Source organism: Thrips palmi, unplaced genomic scaffold, assembly GCF_012932325.1.
Source record: "Thrips palmi isolate BJ-2018 unplaced genomic scaffold, TpBJ-2018v1 HiC_scaffold_11, whole genome shotgun sequence".
Lineage (NCBI taxonomy): Eukaryota > Metazoa > Arthropoda > Insecta > Thysanoptera > Thripidae > Thrips > Thrips palmi.
Window position 1 is genome coordinate 7,472,536 of NW_023144622.1, and position 16,461 is coordinate 7,488,996.

The following is a 16,461-nucleotide window of genomic DNA, read 5'->3' on the forward strand; positions in this document are numbered from 1 at the left end:
CTTTGACGATTTCTCTAGAAAAGTATAGTCTTGTGTGTTTGAGGAGAAGGGGCTGGAAGGCTGGAAGGAGCGAAGGGGAGGAAAGGCTGTCAGACACATGTACGCTGGTTGGCAGGCACCTATTGTAGACAGCGAGACAATCGGCGCAAGTGAAGAAAGACAGACACTGGGACACACACACAGACACAGGCACACACAGACACACACACTGCAGGCGGGGCTGGCTCGGCGCGCAAGCGCCCTGCGAAAAACAAGAGAGAGCCGAAGAAGGGCGTGAGGACGGCGAAGCGGCGAAGGGGCATAGAGACTCATACATCGGTCTTCTTCATATTCTCTTTCGTGCTGTTCCTTCGATATTTTCTTTTCGGCCCTCCATTCCAGAAAGTTTGAACTCTCGCACACTCGGCCGCAACACGCACGCCTCGCGCTGCCTCGCGCACGCCCCCATCTCAGGCCGTCTCGCTCGCTCCCGCTCGCTCCGGGCAATACTCTCCATCCATCTCTGTCTGGGGTGGGGGGTGGCGCGCGCATGCGCACCGCCTTGTGTACGAGTGCGAGTGAAAGCGAGCCCGGTGCGAGAGAGAAAGTGATACGAAAGACATGAAGGAGAAAGAGAATGATGGAGGTGGGAAGAGGGAGGGAGAGAGAGAGAAATGGCATTGCGGCACCAGGCGTTGGATTTGTTGGTTTATTCTTACTATCAATATTTCGAAGGAAGGAACGGCCCCGACTCACATGAGGAAGAGGGGAGGGGAGGGTTTGGCCGAGGGGGTGGGCCGGGCCCGCCGGGCCGCCTTGTGTGTGCCTCACAACACGCTATAAGGATTTCTATGCCTCGCCCGAACCGCGGCCCTCGCCCCCCCTAGTTTAGACTTCACATGGATCACAAACATTTTCGTGGAGAACGTCGGCTCTGGAAAGAAATCTAATCAGAGAGAATGATAAATATACATGTTTTGAATTCGTGTTTCTTCATCTGCTTTGTTTTCTTTTAAAAATTTGATAAACCCATTTTTTTTTTTTGAGGAAAATAACCAACACAGGCACATGTTATTTGATTTAGGAACTTTAATTGATTCCTCACTTACGAGATGTCATTACAAGTCAACTTTGGCTCGGAATGGGATACTTTGTCAGCTATTTCTAGCTCTGTTTTCACATACAAATTACAGAAATAAGATGCACAGCAGTGAGCCAGAGATTTTTAAAAAATCGATCAACGATGTCCACAATTTTTTACTCTCACAATAATTGATCTAATGCAACATAGCGAAACTCTGTATTCAGTACAAAGATACGGTCATTGCATCCCCTTGCTCTTAAAGCTTTAAGCACAGCGAATTTCATAAATTGTTTACAGTGCAGTTTGACGGCGAGGGTTTTATACAAAAATATGTTGACGATTTCAAAGCTATGAGGATGCAAGTGACAGCTGCGATGGAAGAAGGTACTTTAGGGCCGATCCCTACTTTCCTGTATATTTGAATGTTATAAAGTCAATTTGTTTTCCGTTCTTTTCAGAACCGAAAAACAATCACTTATTTTAAAGGTTTTGGACAGTGCAAAGATGCGATTCGGTTCCCTGTCAAAACCCGCGTATTAGCGGTATACATTAAATAAATGGTGACTAGACGCATGTACGGAGACTAGAACTGAACATAAATGCTTTCGCAGACTAGAATAAAGATGACTTTGCAAGTGCGTTTTGCGCTGATTAAAAATGACTATCTGTAAACTGACTAGAGTGGTTTGACACCGGAATCAAATCGCATCTTCAAAATTAACACAAATGGCCCGGGATGTGCACATATCAGACCCAAAATACACACACAAAATAAAAATCCCGCACAAATAAACCAGACTAGAAAGTCGAACAATAAAAAACAAAACCTCCCACAGCAGCAATAATTATAATAGCTCTAATGATAATGATGACGCGACTAGGAACGCGCTATTGACTTTTTGCACACGTTTGCATTCGCCACTGCAACCACACAGTTCAACCACTCCACCATCGGGACCCCGACGCTTTTCGGAGGCCACAAGGTCCTCCTTGTGTGAACGCCCAAAAGCGAGTCGGGGCCCCCACGCCCCGCGCCGCCGCTCCCTCAGCCCGCCAGCGCGCCCCGGCAGCGCAGACGGCGCTTGTACCCGTATCAGACGCAGCCACCTGGTGGCCGTAACTAACTAAAGGAGTGGTTCAATCCTGCAGAGGCACTGAACATAGAGACACCTGCAAACAATTCCAAAACCTCTAAAAAAGGGGTTAAAAAAGTATTTCGAAACAGAAAAGCGCGCATTTTACAAAACAATCTATAAAAGGAACCTACAAATAAATAGTACCGTACCCGGGCCGTAATAACTCTGCAAATAATTTGAACAACATTAGGAACTTCACGGCAGACAGCCGTACCTCTCAATATAAATCTAGTCTACAAGGCAAACAATCACACGTCCATGCTAAAACGTCTCACTTAAAACCGACGCTATTTGAATATATAATAATACCCATTGAAATATGAAATATAAGTAACATTCCGTTTCCATAAACCACATTACTTGTACAATAAGAACTGCAGTATTGTATACAATGCAAGTGCTACTCCATCTAGTACGCCGGCTTGCGAGTGAGACCAACACTCGCATCGTCAGGAACAACAGTTAATTCTAATGGTAATTCCCTTTTGATTGACTGTGGTAAAGATTCCCGTACAACTAAACCTTTAGGTTCCCACATTGTAAGTTGACTCGCCCCACAAACATTTTGATAGATCACTCATAGTGGGTGGCACCTCAAAGATGGTACAGAGATGACGTATTTAATAACATATTGCGAAATCCATGAAATTCAACTGGCGATAACAATGCTTTGCCACGTAAAGTTCACTTTTTGTTTAAACCCTGAGTACACTTTGTGAAATTTTATTTAAATCAAATAATTTATATTAATTACAGATACGCCATCTTACACAATATACACACATTTTCATTTTGTGCCCAACAAATCAACGAATTTCTTGAGCATGAACGGTACGTTTGTAACTGGTGGGCCTCTGTCGCAGCGGGGCGAAGAGAACCCATAGGAACTTTGTAAACATCACAATTCACGGATAGACCCGCGTAAAAACAATACATTAGTTCAAATCGCCTCCGAGAGGCAAACAATATCTAATATAGTGAATCTGGCATCGTTCACGCACAAACAGCAACAGTGAACAGGAAAAACCACTAGATAACTTAAGCTAAAAAAATAAGAGTTGGTACACGTGAATACAATTACGCTTAGGAACATAACCTTTGGCTGCTCTATCCTGAGAGACGAGCACAGTCAATAAAGGCAAATAGGAACGTTCAGTTTCAAGGCGGCGCATTCGTATCAAAACGAGGATGCACCCCTCTTAGTCTCGTATAGCTCGAGATCACACCTACACCAACTAAAGTTTCCAGTCTCGTACTGACTAGGTGGCTTTGACTAGAACATGCAACAAAAATATCCATAGAGACGAAAATATACAAAACTACAGCCAATCAACAATTAAACTAGCCCATGGCCGGGCCAGGGCCGGGCCAGGGCCTACGCAGGGGTGAGTGTGAAGGAGGCGGTTAGGGGCCGGGACAGTCTCTCCTTGACGGGAAGGAACACCAGCGACGGCACGAACTTCTTGTCCACGGCGGGCGTGTGCACCTCGTCCCCCCTCGGCTCCTCGATGATGAAGGGCTGCATGATGAAGGGGTCGGCGGCGGCGTCCTGCGTCTTGGGCACGGCGTAGGAGGCGGGGATGTCGTTCAGCTTGGCCGCGTCCTCCAGCCTCTTCTTGACGTCCGAGGTGACGGTGTCCTTGAGCAGTGATTGCAGGGAGCTCAAGTCCTTCCTGGCGTCGGACCCTTGGGCCGGGTAGCCGCAGTTGGCGCAGCCCTGCGGCGTGGCGGCGTCGCTGCCGCACTTGGGGCACTTCCTGAAGCGCTCCACCACGTCGAGGTCGTTGTCGTCCTGCCTGTCCTGCCGGTCCTGCCGCTCGGGCGTGGCGCGCTGTGGCGGCTTTTCCCGCTTGGGCTGGTGGAACATGGCGGCGCGCGGGTCCAGCCCCGCGAACATGGCCGCGCCCGGGCTGGGCAGCCCCGCGAACTGGTGCGACAGGATGTGGCGCTGGAACTGGTCCGGCTTGGTGCACGTCTTGAAGCAGATGGGGCACTGCAGGTCGCGCTTCTGGTCCGGCAGGAACGCCATGCCCGTGTGCGTCTTCTCGTGCACGTACAGGAACGCGAGCACGGGCGTGGAGAAGGGGCAGTACGAGCAGCGGTACTCCTTGCTGCCCTGCATCAAGTTGGACATGAAGTGGTTGCCGTTTTTGCTGGAGTGCGGGTTGCCGTCCCGGTGCCTCGCCTTGCCCTCCCTGCTGCGCTCGCCGCGCTCGCCGCGCTCCCGCGGCGCCATGGGCAGCCCCAACTGCACCCCCAGGTCGTTGGGGTGGAGCCCCGGCCCCAGAGGGGGCCCCAGCGAGGGCGGCGGCGGCGGCAGCTTGGGCACGCGGTCGTTGGTCTCGGCGGCGGCCTCGTACTCGGACCGGCCGTGGTCGTTCATCAGGTGCGCCTTGAGCCATTTGACGCTCCGGAAGCGCCGGTTGCAGATGGTGCACACCTCGTTGAAGTGCGTGAAGTAGCGGTGGCTCATCTCGGACAGGTCGGTGGGCTTGAGCGCCTGCGTGCCTCCGTCCAGGAAGTGCGTGCCGAACATGCTGTCGCCGCGCACCTGCGACGGCGGCCCGCTCGACTCGTCCACGATGCCGTGCGTGTTCTGCTTGTGCACGCGCAGGAAGTACTTGCTGCACAGCTCCTTGTTGCAGATGTCGCAGACCACGCCGCCGATTTGCGACCCGTTCTCGATCTCAATGCCGTGCATGCGCTGCATGTGCGTCTTCATGAAGTACTTGTTGCAGAGCTCCTTGTTGCAGATCTCGCAGTAGCTGCTGGTGGGCGTGGAGGTGACGGGCTTGGGCTCGGCGGGGGCCTGCTGCTGCGGCTGCTGCTCCGGCGCGGCGGCCTCCGCGGTGCGGCCGGGCGTCGCGTCCACGTCGCGCTCCGTCTTGACGGCGCCGCTCCAGTGGTGCTCCTGCACGTGCTGCTGCAGCGCCGCCTTGTCGGGGAAGCTCTTCTTGCAGGCGGAGCAGGGCACGGCCGCGGCGGCGCTCTCCCGGGTCGGCTGCTCGTCGCCGGCGACGGGGTGGGCGGGGTTGGCGGCCACCTCGCCCTGCACCGCGTTCAGGCTGTTGAGCTGGAACAACATGGACTGCACCTTCTTCATGTCGTCCATGATGGACTCGATCTGGTCCGCCTTCCGCGGCTTGTCGGCGTCCTCCGCCTGCCGGACGTCCTCCACCTCCTTCTCCTTCTTGACGGGCAGGTGCGCGAAGGCCACGTGCACCTGCAGCACCTGCTCCGAGGGGAACCACTGGCCGCAGTACTTGCACAGCGCGTCGCCGCTGTTGGTGGCCTCCTCCATGATGAGGTTGAGGGGCGCGGCGTGCTGCTGCAGCTGCTGCAGCCAGGACGGCGCGGCGGACCGCGAGGACGACGACGACGAGTCCTTGTCCTCGCCCTCCGGCGGCGCGATGCCGTGCCGCTTCCACTTGTGCGTACGCAGGAAGTACTTGTTGCAGTACTCCTTGCAGCAGATCTCGCAGAAGGCCTCCGGGTTGATGACGCCCAGGCTGCGCATCTTCTCCGGCGTGAAGACCGGCTTCTCCTCCTGCACCTCCTTCCGCAGGATACCCGTCGACTCGTTTGAGTCGCCGGCGCTGCCACCCTCCGCGGCCTCCTCGCCGGGGCCGGGGCCCTGCTTGTCGTCCGGCGACAGCCGGCTCAGCAGCACGTCGGCGTCGTAGTACTCGTCCTCCACCTTGACCACCGGCGTCACCGACACCTCCTCGCCGTTGGCGCCGAACGACTTGACTTTGATTTTCCTCTGGAACAAGTTTTTACCGTGCTTACTGCTAGTCAAGTCCTTGGGGGGCCTCAGGGGCGAGGGGCCGAGTTTGTCGCCGGGCGGGGACAGCGGTCGGGGCGGCAGCAGGCCGTGCTGGTACGCGTCGCTGCCGCCGGGCGAGGCTTGCTGCGGCGCCTGCTGCCCCGGGCTGCTCGAGAAGATGCCGTGCTTGTTGGCCTTGTGCGTCTTGAGGAAGTACTTGTTGCAGAACTCTTTGTTGCACAGCTCGCAGTACGCGTCCGGGTTGAAGATGGTGCACGACCCCGTGCGGTTGTCTGGCGAGCACCGCGACTGGTGGTTGTTGCCGGGCTGCTGGTGGGCCTGCTGGTGGCCCTGCTGGTGGCCCTGCTGGTGGCCCTGCTGGTGGGGCTGCAGCGGCAAGGGCGGCGGCAGGGGCGTCGCCAGGGGCTGGTCGGCCTGGGGGGCCATCATGGGGTACAGGAAGGGCGGGGACATCCCCCAGAAGCTGTTGATGGCCAGGCGGTCCTGCTGCGGCGCCAGGTCCACGTCCATGCCGGGGGACTTGTTGGCGGCGAAGGGCGCGAAGTCGTCGACGGGCGAGGAGGGCTCCGTCTTGGGCAGGCTGCACAGGTTGAGTGGTATCTCCTCGCGGCACGCCTCGCGGGCCTCGGGCTGGCAGTGCACCTGCACCTCCAGGTCGAGGCTGGGCGACACCCTGCCGGCGTCCCCGAGCACGCCCTCCCCGAGCACGGCGTCGCCGAGCACCTCGGCCAGGGCGTCGCCCAGGGCCGCGCCGTCGACGGGCACGTTGGCGCCGGCGGGGGCGTTGATGCGCACCGGCTTGGACTGCTTGCGGCGCTTCTTGGCCGTCGCCTGGTCGCCGTCCAGGTCCAGGCCCGCGCGCTTGAGCGAGCTGGGGGAGTCGCGGTCCGACCCCACCGCGGCCTGGATGTGCAGGTCATCGTGCAAGTCGGCCCGGATGTCGGGCAGCCCGTCCAGGTCGACGAGGGGGGAGTCCAACTCCCTCGAGTCCATGGCCATGCTGGGCGGCGGCCGGGGGCTAGGCGCCGTGCTCCCATTGGACCACGCGACACGGGGCCCGCGCCCTCAGTTGGACCTGCAACACAAAAACACGGCGCCGTCAGGAATCGAACCACGGACTGCCCAACACACTCAAACACACGCCCCTGGAGGCGCTGGGATAGCAGTGTAGGCATCGCAGATTTTCCCCCTACCCCCGCGGCATGCCGGGTCGGCCTCCGCGGAGACTAGGGCGGTTACGTCCGCTGCGTTAGGCAACATGTGCGAGCCCCCTCACGGCCTCACGGGGGAGAGAGAGAGAGAACCTCGGTCAAGCGATTTCGTAATCGCGACACTGCGACAACGCACAAGCGCAGCACAGCACGGCCAACTCTGCAAAGTGTGACTGATTGGCCGGCGAGGCCGGGCGGGACTCTTTTAAGAGTGGCGCATGGCGTGTCACACTCTGGCGTGCCGTTTTTGACACCAAGCAGTCGGCCAGTCGGCCTCGTGACGCACGCACGCCGCTCCCGGCTCTTTATTTGTTGTTGTTTTTTTTTCGTAAATAGAAAAACGCGTTTTCTTTGTCATCTGACCACTATAATAATTTGCCTTACAAACGGACAGCAAACCGAAACACAATGCGCGTTTCTGTCAATATCTCCGCCCAACGTGTTTTTCTTTTTTTTTTTTTTCGGAGTTATTATTTTTGATATTTTTTTTTCGACTGCCTCACACGGTACATTTGGCCGCGCGCGCGCCAGCCCACTCGCCGCGGAGGAGGACTGCTCGAAACGCTTTTCGGGGCGAAGCGAACCGAATGACCGAACTGCCACTGCAGACCGATTTCCGAGAGTGGCTTTCGTCGCTCTGTCTCTCTCGCACCCACACGGGACGCCCCATGAGTGCGAGAGAGACAGAGCGACGAAAACGACTTCGGTCTGCTTCTGCTGTGGTGTGCCTTTGAGCCGACGCCAGCGCCGCGGACCCACGGCGACGTACCGATCCACGGACCACTCGAAAGTATAGAGGGCGCCGGCCAGGACCATAGGTGTGTCACTGTAGTGTGTGTGTGTGTGTGTGTGTGTGTGTGTGTGTGTGTGTGTGTGTGTTGTGTGTGTGTGTGTGTGAGGGGGGTGGGTCCCAGATCGACCAGCCCGGCGTCCGTCAAGCCGGTCAAATTTAAAGGAGGCGGCCGAGATGCGGGGAGGAGGAGGGGGTAGGGGGAATAGTTAGCGACCAGCTGCCGCCATAAACAGGCGACCTACCAGGCCGATTCCGAACAGCGTCTCTCTGTCTCTCTCGCACCCCCGACGGAAGGCCCCGCGAGTGCGAGAGAGAGAGAGAGAGAGAGAGAGAGCGGGGAGGCTAGATGTGCGAACACGGCACTTTTCGGCCAAAAGTAATGAGATGCACGGCCGTGACCGTGACGAGGGGGACGTCGGGGGAGACTGAATGGCCCCGCGCAGAAAGAGTAATTTTGAATGGCGGGATTGAATGCAGCCATTGTGCGAGCGAGATGCAAGCGCGATGCAGCGGGGAGGGGGAGGGGGGGGGGGAGATGTCCGGCAGTGGGTCTCCGTCCGACGGCAAGCACGCGGCACTCGTCATTTGCAAGATTTTTATCGGAAGAAGATTTGTTGCGCGGTGCGTGTGTGTGTGTGCGTGTGTGTGTGTGTGTGTGCGCGTGCGTGTGTGTGTGTGTGTGCGCGCGCGTGCGTGTGTGTGCGTGAGGGCGCCAGTCTGTTGTGTTGGTTCTCGCGGGCGGCGCGGGGCGGCGCGGAGCGGTGAGGGGCGGCCCGGGCCAACTCCCTCTCTTTCTCTCATTCCTCCTTTCTTCCGTTTTTGTACTTTCCTGATATTGATTTTTTTCCCGTTCCGTTCGTTTTCTGCGGCAGCGCAGACCAATCGGCCGCCGGCTTGATACGCGCCCAAGGTATATTGAGGATACATTTTTCATTCATTCCATGCGGCGGGGCTGCGCGGAGCGCGGCTCGGCGGGGTACACCACGGCCAAAATCGCGAAACCGCGGCGGCAGCTGGGGACCCACCCCGCCTAGGTGCGGCCTCGAAGCACGCCCTGGGCACCTACATCCCCACCGAAGACCAGCGAGGCCGACTGCTCAAAACCCGGTACCCTCAACCCTCACCTACAGCTAGAAGCACACCGTTGCAGCTGAAAGTTCAATCTTTCTTGGACATTGCACCTCAAACCTGATGGATCTTTCCCCGTGGACCTTGAACCGAACGACTCTCTGAACTACTATAGCTTGTTGAACCTTGAACCGAATGAATCTTTGAACGGTAAAAACCTCGGAAACCTTAACGAACTACTCGCAGTGGAAAAGTTGAACCTTAAACCTCGGACGCCTTCGTACTCAAACTTCCCCCTGCGACCGTCCGTGCCCCGCCCTGGCGTCTACGCCGCCGCGCCGTGTGGCCTGGGGCTGGGGCGTGCGTATGGGGCCCCGGCTGGCCCAGGCCGGTCCAGGGCCCCGGCGCGCTCCCCCTCAAGGAGAGGGAGACGGTGAACAATCGGGCTGGGGAATGGCGGTGCTGGCAAGCCTGGCAAAAGGGGGGGGGGGCCCGAACGCCGCGAACGCCTCCACCGCGTTGACGGATTTGACACACTCGCGCGCCTTTTTCGATTCCACAACTTTCCAGCACGGCCAACCCACCCGCGGCGCGGCGGTTCAAGTTGCGTGGCGAAAATTATAATGACACACTCGCGGGTCAAAAACAAATAAAATGAAAAAATCAAAGGGAACGCGCGGCCGGCAGGGAGGGCAGAACAAATGCCGTGCGCGGCTTCGCCGTTCGTGTGAATATTAATCAAACCGACCTTCGCGTTTCGTTTCGTTTCGATTCGTTTCTCGCATTGACGGCGCATCACGTAATGGCCGTACCGGCCAACTGCCTCGGATTCGGATCTATCAATAATTTGAAAACCAAACTAACAGCGCCGCGCTGTTTTGTGATCGGCGAGACACCGCCAGGCCTGGCGTGGCGTGGTGGGGCGTGGCGGGGCGTGGCGTGGCGTGGCGTGGCGGGGCGGGGCGTGGCGTGGCGGTGGCGTGGCGTGGCGGGGCGGGTGCGTGGCTGGGCGTGGCGTGCGCGGCAAACGCCCTCGATGAGTGAGGCGGGCCCCAAGGGGGGCGGGGGGCATCCCGCACGCAGCGCTAATAGTGGTGTGGAATCATCCCCCTGGAAAGCGGGCCTTGCACGACGGGGCGTGGCTTGGCGGGGCCGGGCGGGGCGGGGCGGGGCGGGGCACAGACGACCGGTAGAGGCGGACAAAATTCTAGACGCGTTTTGAGCCACAGAGTCTCTAAATGGGACTCGAACCGAACGTGTGACCCCACCAATGGATTGCTCAACGAACGAGGAATCCATTGGTGGGGTCACACGTTCGGTTCGAGTCCCATTTAGCGACTCTAGGGCGTCTAGAGTTTTGGCTGCCGGCGCCGGTCTTCTGGCCCACTGTGCGTGGCGGGGCCGCTAAGACGACGATGACTTTTCAGTGGCGAATCCGAAACGGAACGTGACTTTCGAAAGTCAAAGTCGACGTCGACGACGACGCTCTCGGTGACGCCGGGGAAGGCATCGCCAGGACCTCCCGGCCGCGTGAGTCGAGCCGTGAGCAGCGCCGTGACTTTGGCCTGACTTTCCCAAACGAAAATCACCGACGCTTCAAATAAATCGACTGAATGTCGTGATGATGTCAAAATGAACGACGGGCGAGCGGGGCGCGGCGCTCGTCGCGGGTCGGCCCTCCAGATCGAGCCAACAAAAAAATCACCTGTCACGGAGATTCTCCGTTGCGGTGGCGTGGCGGTGTGGCGAGTCGAGCCCGGCGCCCAAAGCGACCCCCACCCCCTTAAAAAAGGACATACACGCACACAAGCACAGCGCGTCGAACGTCAACCTGCACGCCTCAACGACACCAAGAGCCTCATCACCAAAATCCGAAATTAGAAACCACGACGGTAAATAAAGACAACCCCCTTAATTGAGCAGAGAAAACTCCTCCTCATTGCGGAAGCTCTGAAAAAAAAAACAGGGGAAGACGTCCGCGCCCCTTGAAAACATTAAAAAAAAACAGCACCAGGAAAATAAACGAGAGCAAATATTTATAGCGATCACCTAACTGGCCCCTCTAAAGCGAGCCAACAAGCCAATTGGTTCCGCAAACAGTGTCCGCGTGGCGCGGCGAGGCAAGGCGAAGCGGGCCGGCCTTTTTAAAGCGAGGGGGAGGAGGCGGCGCCTTCAAATGGAATCAAAACGACGGAGCGGCATGGCAGACTAGTTTGTCGCCACGCCGCACAGTGGGCCAGAAGACCGGTGGAGGCGGCCAAAACTCTAGACGCGTTTTGAGCTCCAGAGTCGCCAAATGGGACTCGAACCGAACGTGTGACCCCACCAATGGATTGCTCTCCCAACGACGAATCCATTGGTGGGGCCACACGTTCGGTTCGAGGCCTGTGTAGCGAAGATGAAGCTCAAAACGCGTCTAGAGTTTTGGCCGCCTCCACCGGTCTTCTGGCCCACTGTGCGCCGCCAGGCCGCGCCACGCGGTGCCACGCGGATAATGCGGGACGACACCACACCAGCAACACGTGGCTTTAAAGCAAGTGCCGGACTTTATAAACCCACCGAGCGTGAAGCACATCCATCCCCCGCGGTCTCTCTCTCTCTCTCTCTCTCTCTCTCTCTCTCTCTCTCTCTCTCTCTCTCTCTCTCTCGGAAAGGGACACCGCAGGGGTGGCCGCTGGTTTCCCCTTTCGTTGCTCTTTGTGGCGGAGACCCCCGTCAACCCCAACCCGACCGACCCCACCCCGATCGCATTGTGCCATTGCGCATTTACAAACGCATTCGACGCGCAATTGGCGCCGTAATGGATAGTGTTGAAGACCGGTTGCATTTCGCGCACTTTTTTTTTTCAACAGTGTGTGGGCGTGAAGCCGTGTTTAGACTGCGGTATTTATCACCAGGCTAATCGCGGCCGGTGGGCGCATTCGTCATCGTACTGCAGCAGACTGATTCCGAGAGTCGTTTTCGTCGCTCTGTCTCTCTCGCACCTCTGCGGAACGCCCCATGAGTGCGAGAGAGACAGAGCGACGACTTTCGGAATCGGTCCGCAGCCAGAGATAGTCATCGAGGCTCCAATTATTAATCGGGATAGATTTGTTAAGGCGAGTGGCCGGCGCAGGAGCGAGAGGGAAACGAGGGGGTTGCGCCGGACAGTGCAGGTGACAACAAAACACGAAGGAAACTGAAAAAAAAAACGGAATCACAGAACCGTTAAGTCGTAGCAGTGAGAAATATGGCTAACGCGCGGCTCGCGTGGTCCGAACTTTCAATTACTCTGCGTTACCTGATATCAATTTGTATCTGCCGGCAGAGAAGCCGATAAGGAGGGTAATGTCTCAATCGGACGACAGTTTGACCGCGGAGTACGAGTTGCAAAGTTACGTCATGCTGTCAAAATGAAGAGAAATTTAATTCTTGGGGATCTCTTAATTGATTTTCCTGACAAATTTTCATGTTATGGGTTAAGTCTAAATATTCCGTCCTGGATAGTTAGTTACACTGCGGGCGAAGAAAAAAAAGGCAACCGGAAAAAAACCAACTAAAATGAAGCAGAATCATAGAGAGGAAAACAAACCGGAGAAAACGTACTGTTGTTGTATACGAGCAAGAAAAGTGATATATTTATTTTGATGCAGGAGCAGATTATAAGTTTGGAAGAGCTCTCAACAGCAATAAAATGACGCTGTCTTTATGCTGGCTCTGCTACGCTTTGCCCCGCTATCGGCCGGGCAATGCCGCTGTGTTTGGCACACTGCATGCACTGCAGGCATGCCAACTTGAGCGAGAATGCAGTGCGGCAATATGAATGCGTTTCCGGTGGAGAGGCAAAAATAAATGCCGGCAGTTTACGTTTTAAAATTTTGTTTTTCGGGTGTGTCGTTTTCGTGAAAATCGACCCGCTGAACGGCGAAAGGCTTTATCGACAGTGCACTATTTCGCCGGCAGATGTCGCCCCATAACGAGAATAAAGTAACAGGACAATCGCACGAAATAAACACGACGCCACCGCGCGACTATCAGAGATACAGCAGATAACACACAAGTAATACAGGGTCGAAACATCCATGTACGTGTGGCATGACAACGTGTCTGTTCGTCTGTCTCTCTATCTGTCTCTGTCTCTCTCTCTCTCTCTCTCTGCCTCTGCCTACCCCCCCCCCCCTTCCCACCACCACCATCACCATCCCCTCTCTTCTACCCCCCTCCCCCCACCCTCTTTTGCCGTCGCCGGGGGGACTTCCCCGCATGTCAGGAGCAGCAGGGTCTTCTTTCTAAGCGCGCAGGTAGCACGGCGTGCATCTTTCTGCGGGGCACAGCCGGGGCCCCGGCCGGGGCCTCCCCGCCTGGGAGGTGGGCAATGCGGGAGCACGCATGTGTGGAGCCCCAGCCGGCTGCCTACCTGCCGGGCGCGCTGGGCGGCGGTGGGCTGAAGAAGACCCTGTTGAGACGGGTGCAGCTCTCAGTGCAGGTTCAGGCTCCAGACCTCCTGCACGCATCCTCCGCTTTGCAGCTTTCTAGCAAACAGGGCTTCCAGAGACGCGTCGTGTCCCAACACTGAAAAACCAAACGTGGTCTAGACCGCACCAAATGGTGTGGTCAAATGGGTGCCATTTAGACCGCATCAGTTGGTGTGGTCTGGACCATGTTTGGTGCGTTTGGTGTGGTCAGTCATTGCATAGAAAGACCACACCAAACGTGGTCTAGACCACACCAAACATGACCAAACGTGGTCTAGACCACACCAACTGATGTGGTCAAAATGGCATCCATTTGACCACACCAGTGGTGCGGTCTAGACCACGTTTGGTTTTTCAGTGAAGTCGCGTCTTGACCACCGCCTGCTCCTCACGACCCGTCGAAGAGAATAGGTTAGGTTAGGTTAGAAGTTCAAAGAGCGGACTCAGGTTCGAATCCCACTTCCTGGCTGGCGGCCCGGCGCTGCCGAGCGACGAGCGTGACCTTGGCGACTCTGAACAGGGCGTTTACAAGAAACCGAAGAAACAACATCGCCTTGGAGGGCTTATGGCACGATCCGCGGCGAGGGTGGCGAACGCGGCGGTGGGCAAGACAAACAAGAGAGAGAGAGAGAGAGAGAGAGAGAGAGAGAGAGAGAGAGAGAGAGAGAGAGAGAGAGGGCACGAGAAAACCAACAACGGAGGAATAAAGAGAGAGAAGGGACGGAAAGGTGTTCCGTGCTGGCGGTGCTGGCGCTGCTGGCGTGGCCGTTGCCTGGCGTTGCCGCGGCCGTTGGCGCCCTAACCCGCCCCGGTACATGCTCATTATTGCCGCTGAAATGCCGAAATGCCGGGCTCACGTGACTCGCCGGGGCCTTCGGGGGCATTATAAAAATACATAACGCCCACGGTGCGCTCTCTCTTTCACTTTCTCTCCCACTCCCTGCTTGTCTCTCTCGCTCCCGCCCGCTCTCTGCGGCCTGCGTGCGGCGGTGCGGCCGGGCCTCGGCACCGCGTCCTTCTCCCTTGCCAGATATGATAAGGCTGTCATGTCAGGCGACAATCGGCACCCCCGCGGCCCCACCACGCCCCGCCCCGCCCACGCACGCCGATTACGACGCGTGTTTGCATTGCGTTTGTGGGGGGCGCGGGACTACCGCCGCGACAAACGCGTCGCGCGGACTTACGCGGAAAAAGGGGGCCCACTGTGAGGACTGCACTGCGCGTCGCGGCCGGCCTCGGCACGGCACGGCCACGGCACGGCACGGGAAGGCCACGGCACGGCCACGGCACGCCGAACAAATCAACAGCAACAGCAGTGGGATGACAGTAATGAATGGGATTGAATAATGGGGCGACTCGATGGGTGTTATTGGCGGCTCGGCCCTCACAGCGGCTTGCCTGCGTGTGCGTGTGTGTGCGTGCGTGTGTGTGTGTGTGTGTGTGTGTGTGTGTGTGTGTGTGTGGGTGTGTGTGTGTGTGTGGTGTGTGTGTGTGTTCACGGACGCTGCCCTGCGAATAAGCTCTGTTGGAACGGCCCCATAAACGTGCGCGCCGAGGCGGTGCTGGCCGTGCTGGCCGTGCTGGCCGTGCTGGGCCACGCTGCGCGCGAGGCCGGCCGGGCCGCCGGCGTCCCGGAGCCGGCCCGGTCAGCCCTTGTCTCGCCTGTCACAGTTCGTGTCACATATGGCGACGGCAAGACGCCCCAAGGCCGGCGGCACGGCGCTGGCCTCGCTGTCCCCGCCGGCCCCGCCAGCCCCGCCAGCCCCGCCGGCACATACGGCGCCATATTGGTGCAGCACTCCTTGGGCACGGCCGGCGCGGCCCGGACGGCCCGGACGGCCCGTTAGACGGTTCGGTTCTGAGGAAGGGCGGCTCGATCGAAGGCCTGCTCTGTTCGGGGCTCCGCGAGGGCCCCCGCGGCCCCGCGACCCCCCTTCGCGCCGCGCCCCGCCACGTATGTATCTGGGGGCCGCGGTGCCGCGGTGCCTCCATGCCGCGATGGACAGGCGCCGCGTCTCGAGGCCGCGGACCGCTGCGCCGCGCCGCGCGCCGCCAAGGTGGCCGCCCTGGTGTTTACGCCGCCGGGCCGCGCCGGGAGGTTGGCAGCCCGCGCCGGGCCGGCCGGGAAGGCCAAAGCGTCGCACCACCGCGATGGTCACCACCACCACCACCACCACACACCACCCGGTGGTAAACACTCACCATGGCGTGTCGCTGGGCTGGCTGTCGTCGGCGTCCTGGCTGGTGGTCCACTTGCTACTCTCACATCACTGTTGTCACTCGCTCTCACTGACACACTGCACTGTTACATCACTGCCGCCGGTGCCCCGCCGTCCTCGACATGACGTCGTGGTGGTGCGTGCCGCGCGCGTGCGGCGTGCGAGTCGCGGCCGTGCGCGCCGCGTGTCGAGTCGTTCGTTGGTGGTCGCGGCCCTGGTCGCGGCCGCGCGGTACGTGTCGCTCGCCTTGCGCGCCTTGCTCGCCGTCGTGTCGTCCTCCGCCGCGCCTGGCCGCTCCGTTTGGCTCCGCTGCCACTGCCGCCTCTCCACTCACTGGTGCCGCTGCGCGCTGCGCGCTGGGCCGCTGCCGCTGGCTGGTGCGGTGTAGAGCTCAGCCCGCCGCCACGCCGCGCCACCACCACGCCGACAGAGCGCGCCGACTAGCCGCCCCTGCCGCCCCTGCCGCCCCCCACCCCTCGTCTACCCCCACCACGGCGCCCCGCACCCCTCGCGACCGGCAGGCCGGCAGCCAGACACACTGCTAGTAACACACACATCGACAGAGCGCGGCGCGGCGCGGCCCGCAGAGCGAGAGAGAGGCCCGCGCCGAGGCGGCGTGCTCTCGCTCGCACCTCCCCCTAGACACCAACCCCCAACCCCCCGGGCCCGGGCTCTCTCTTCCTTGTCTCTCTCTCTTACTTCGGAACTGCTTCGAGTCGCGGAGCTGAGC

At 58.6% G+C, this 16,461-nt stretch overlaps 1 protein-coding gene across 1 annotated transcript; it reads right to left on the reverse strand.

The window, feature by feature from the left end:
• Positions 1-1,050: 1,050 nt before the first annotated feature.
• On the reverse strand, positions 1,051-15,861 carry LOC117639566. The gene is made up of 2 exons (XM_034375365.1): positions 15,715-15,861; positions 1,051-7,061 (listed from the first exon to the last, which is right to left on the reverse strand). The coding sequence occupies exon 2, from the start codon at positions 6,983-6,985 to the stop codon at positions 3,575-3,577; it is 3,411 nt and encodes a 1,136-aa protein (XP_034231256.1). The 5' UTR covers positions 6,986-7,061; positions 15,715-15,861; the 3' UTR covers positions 1,051-3,574.
• Between the last annotated feature and the right edge of the window lie 600 nt (positions 15,862-16,461).

What these genes read in the sequence shown, in the direction of transcription:
- LOC117639566 (XM_034375365.1), bottom strand. Translation starts at nt 6,985, where the DNA reads ATGGCCATGGACTCGAGGGAGTTGGACTCCCCCCTCGTCGACCTGGAC.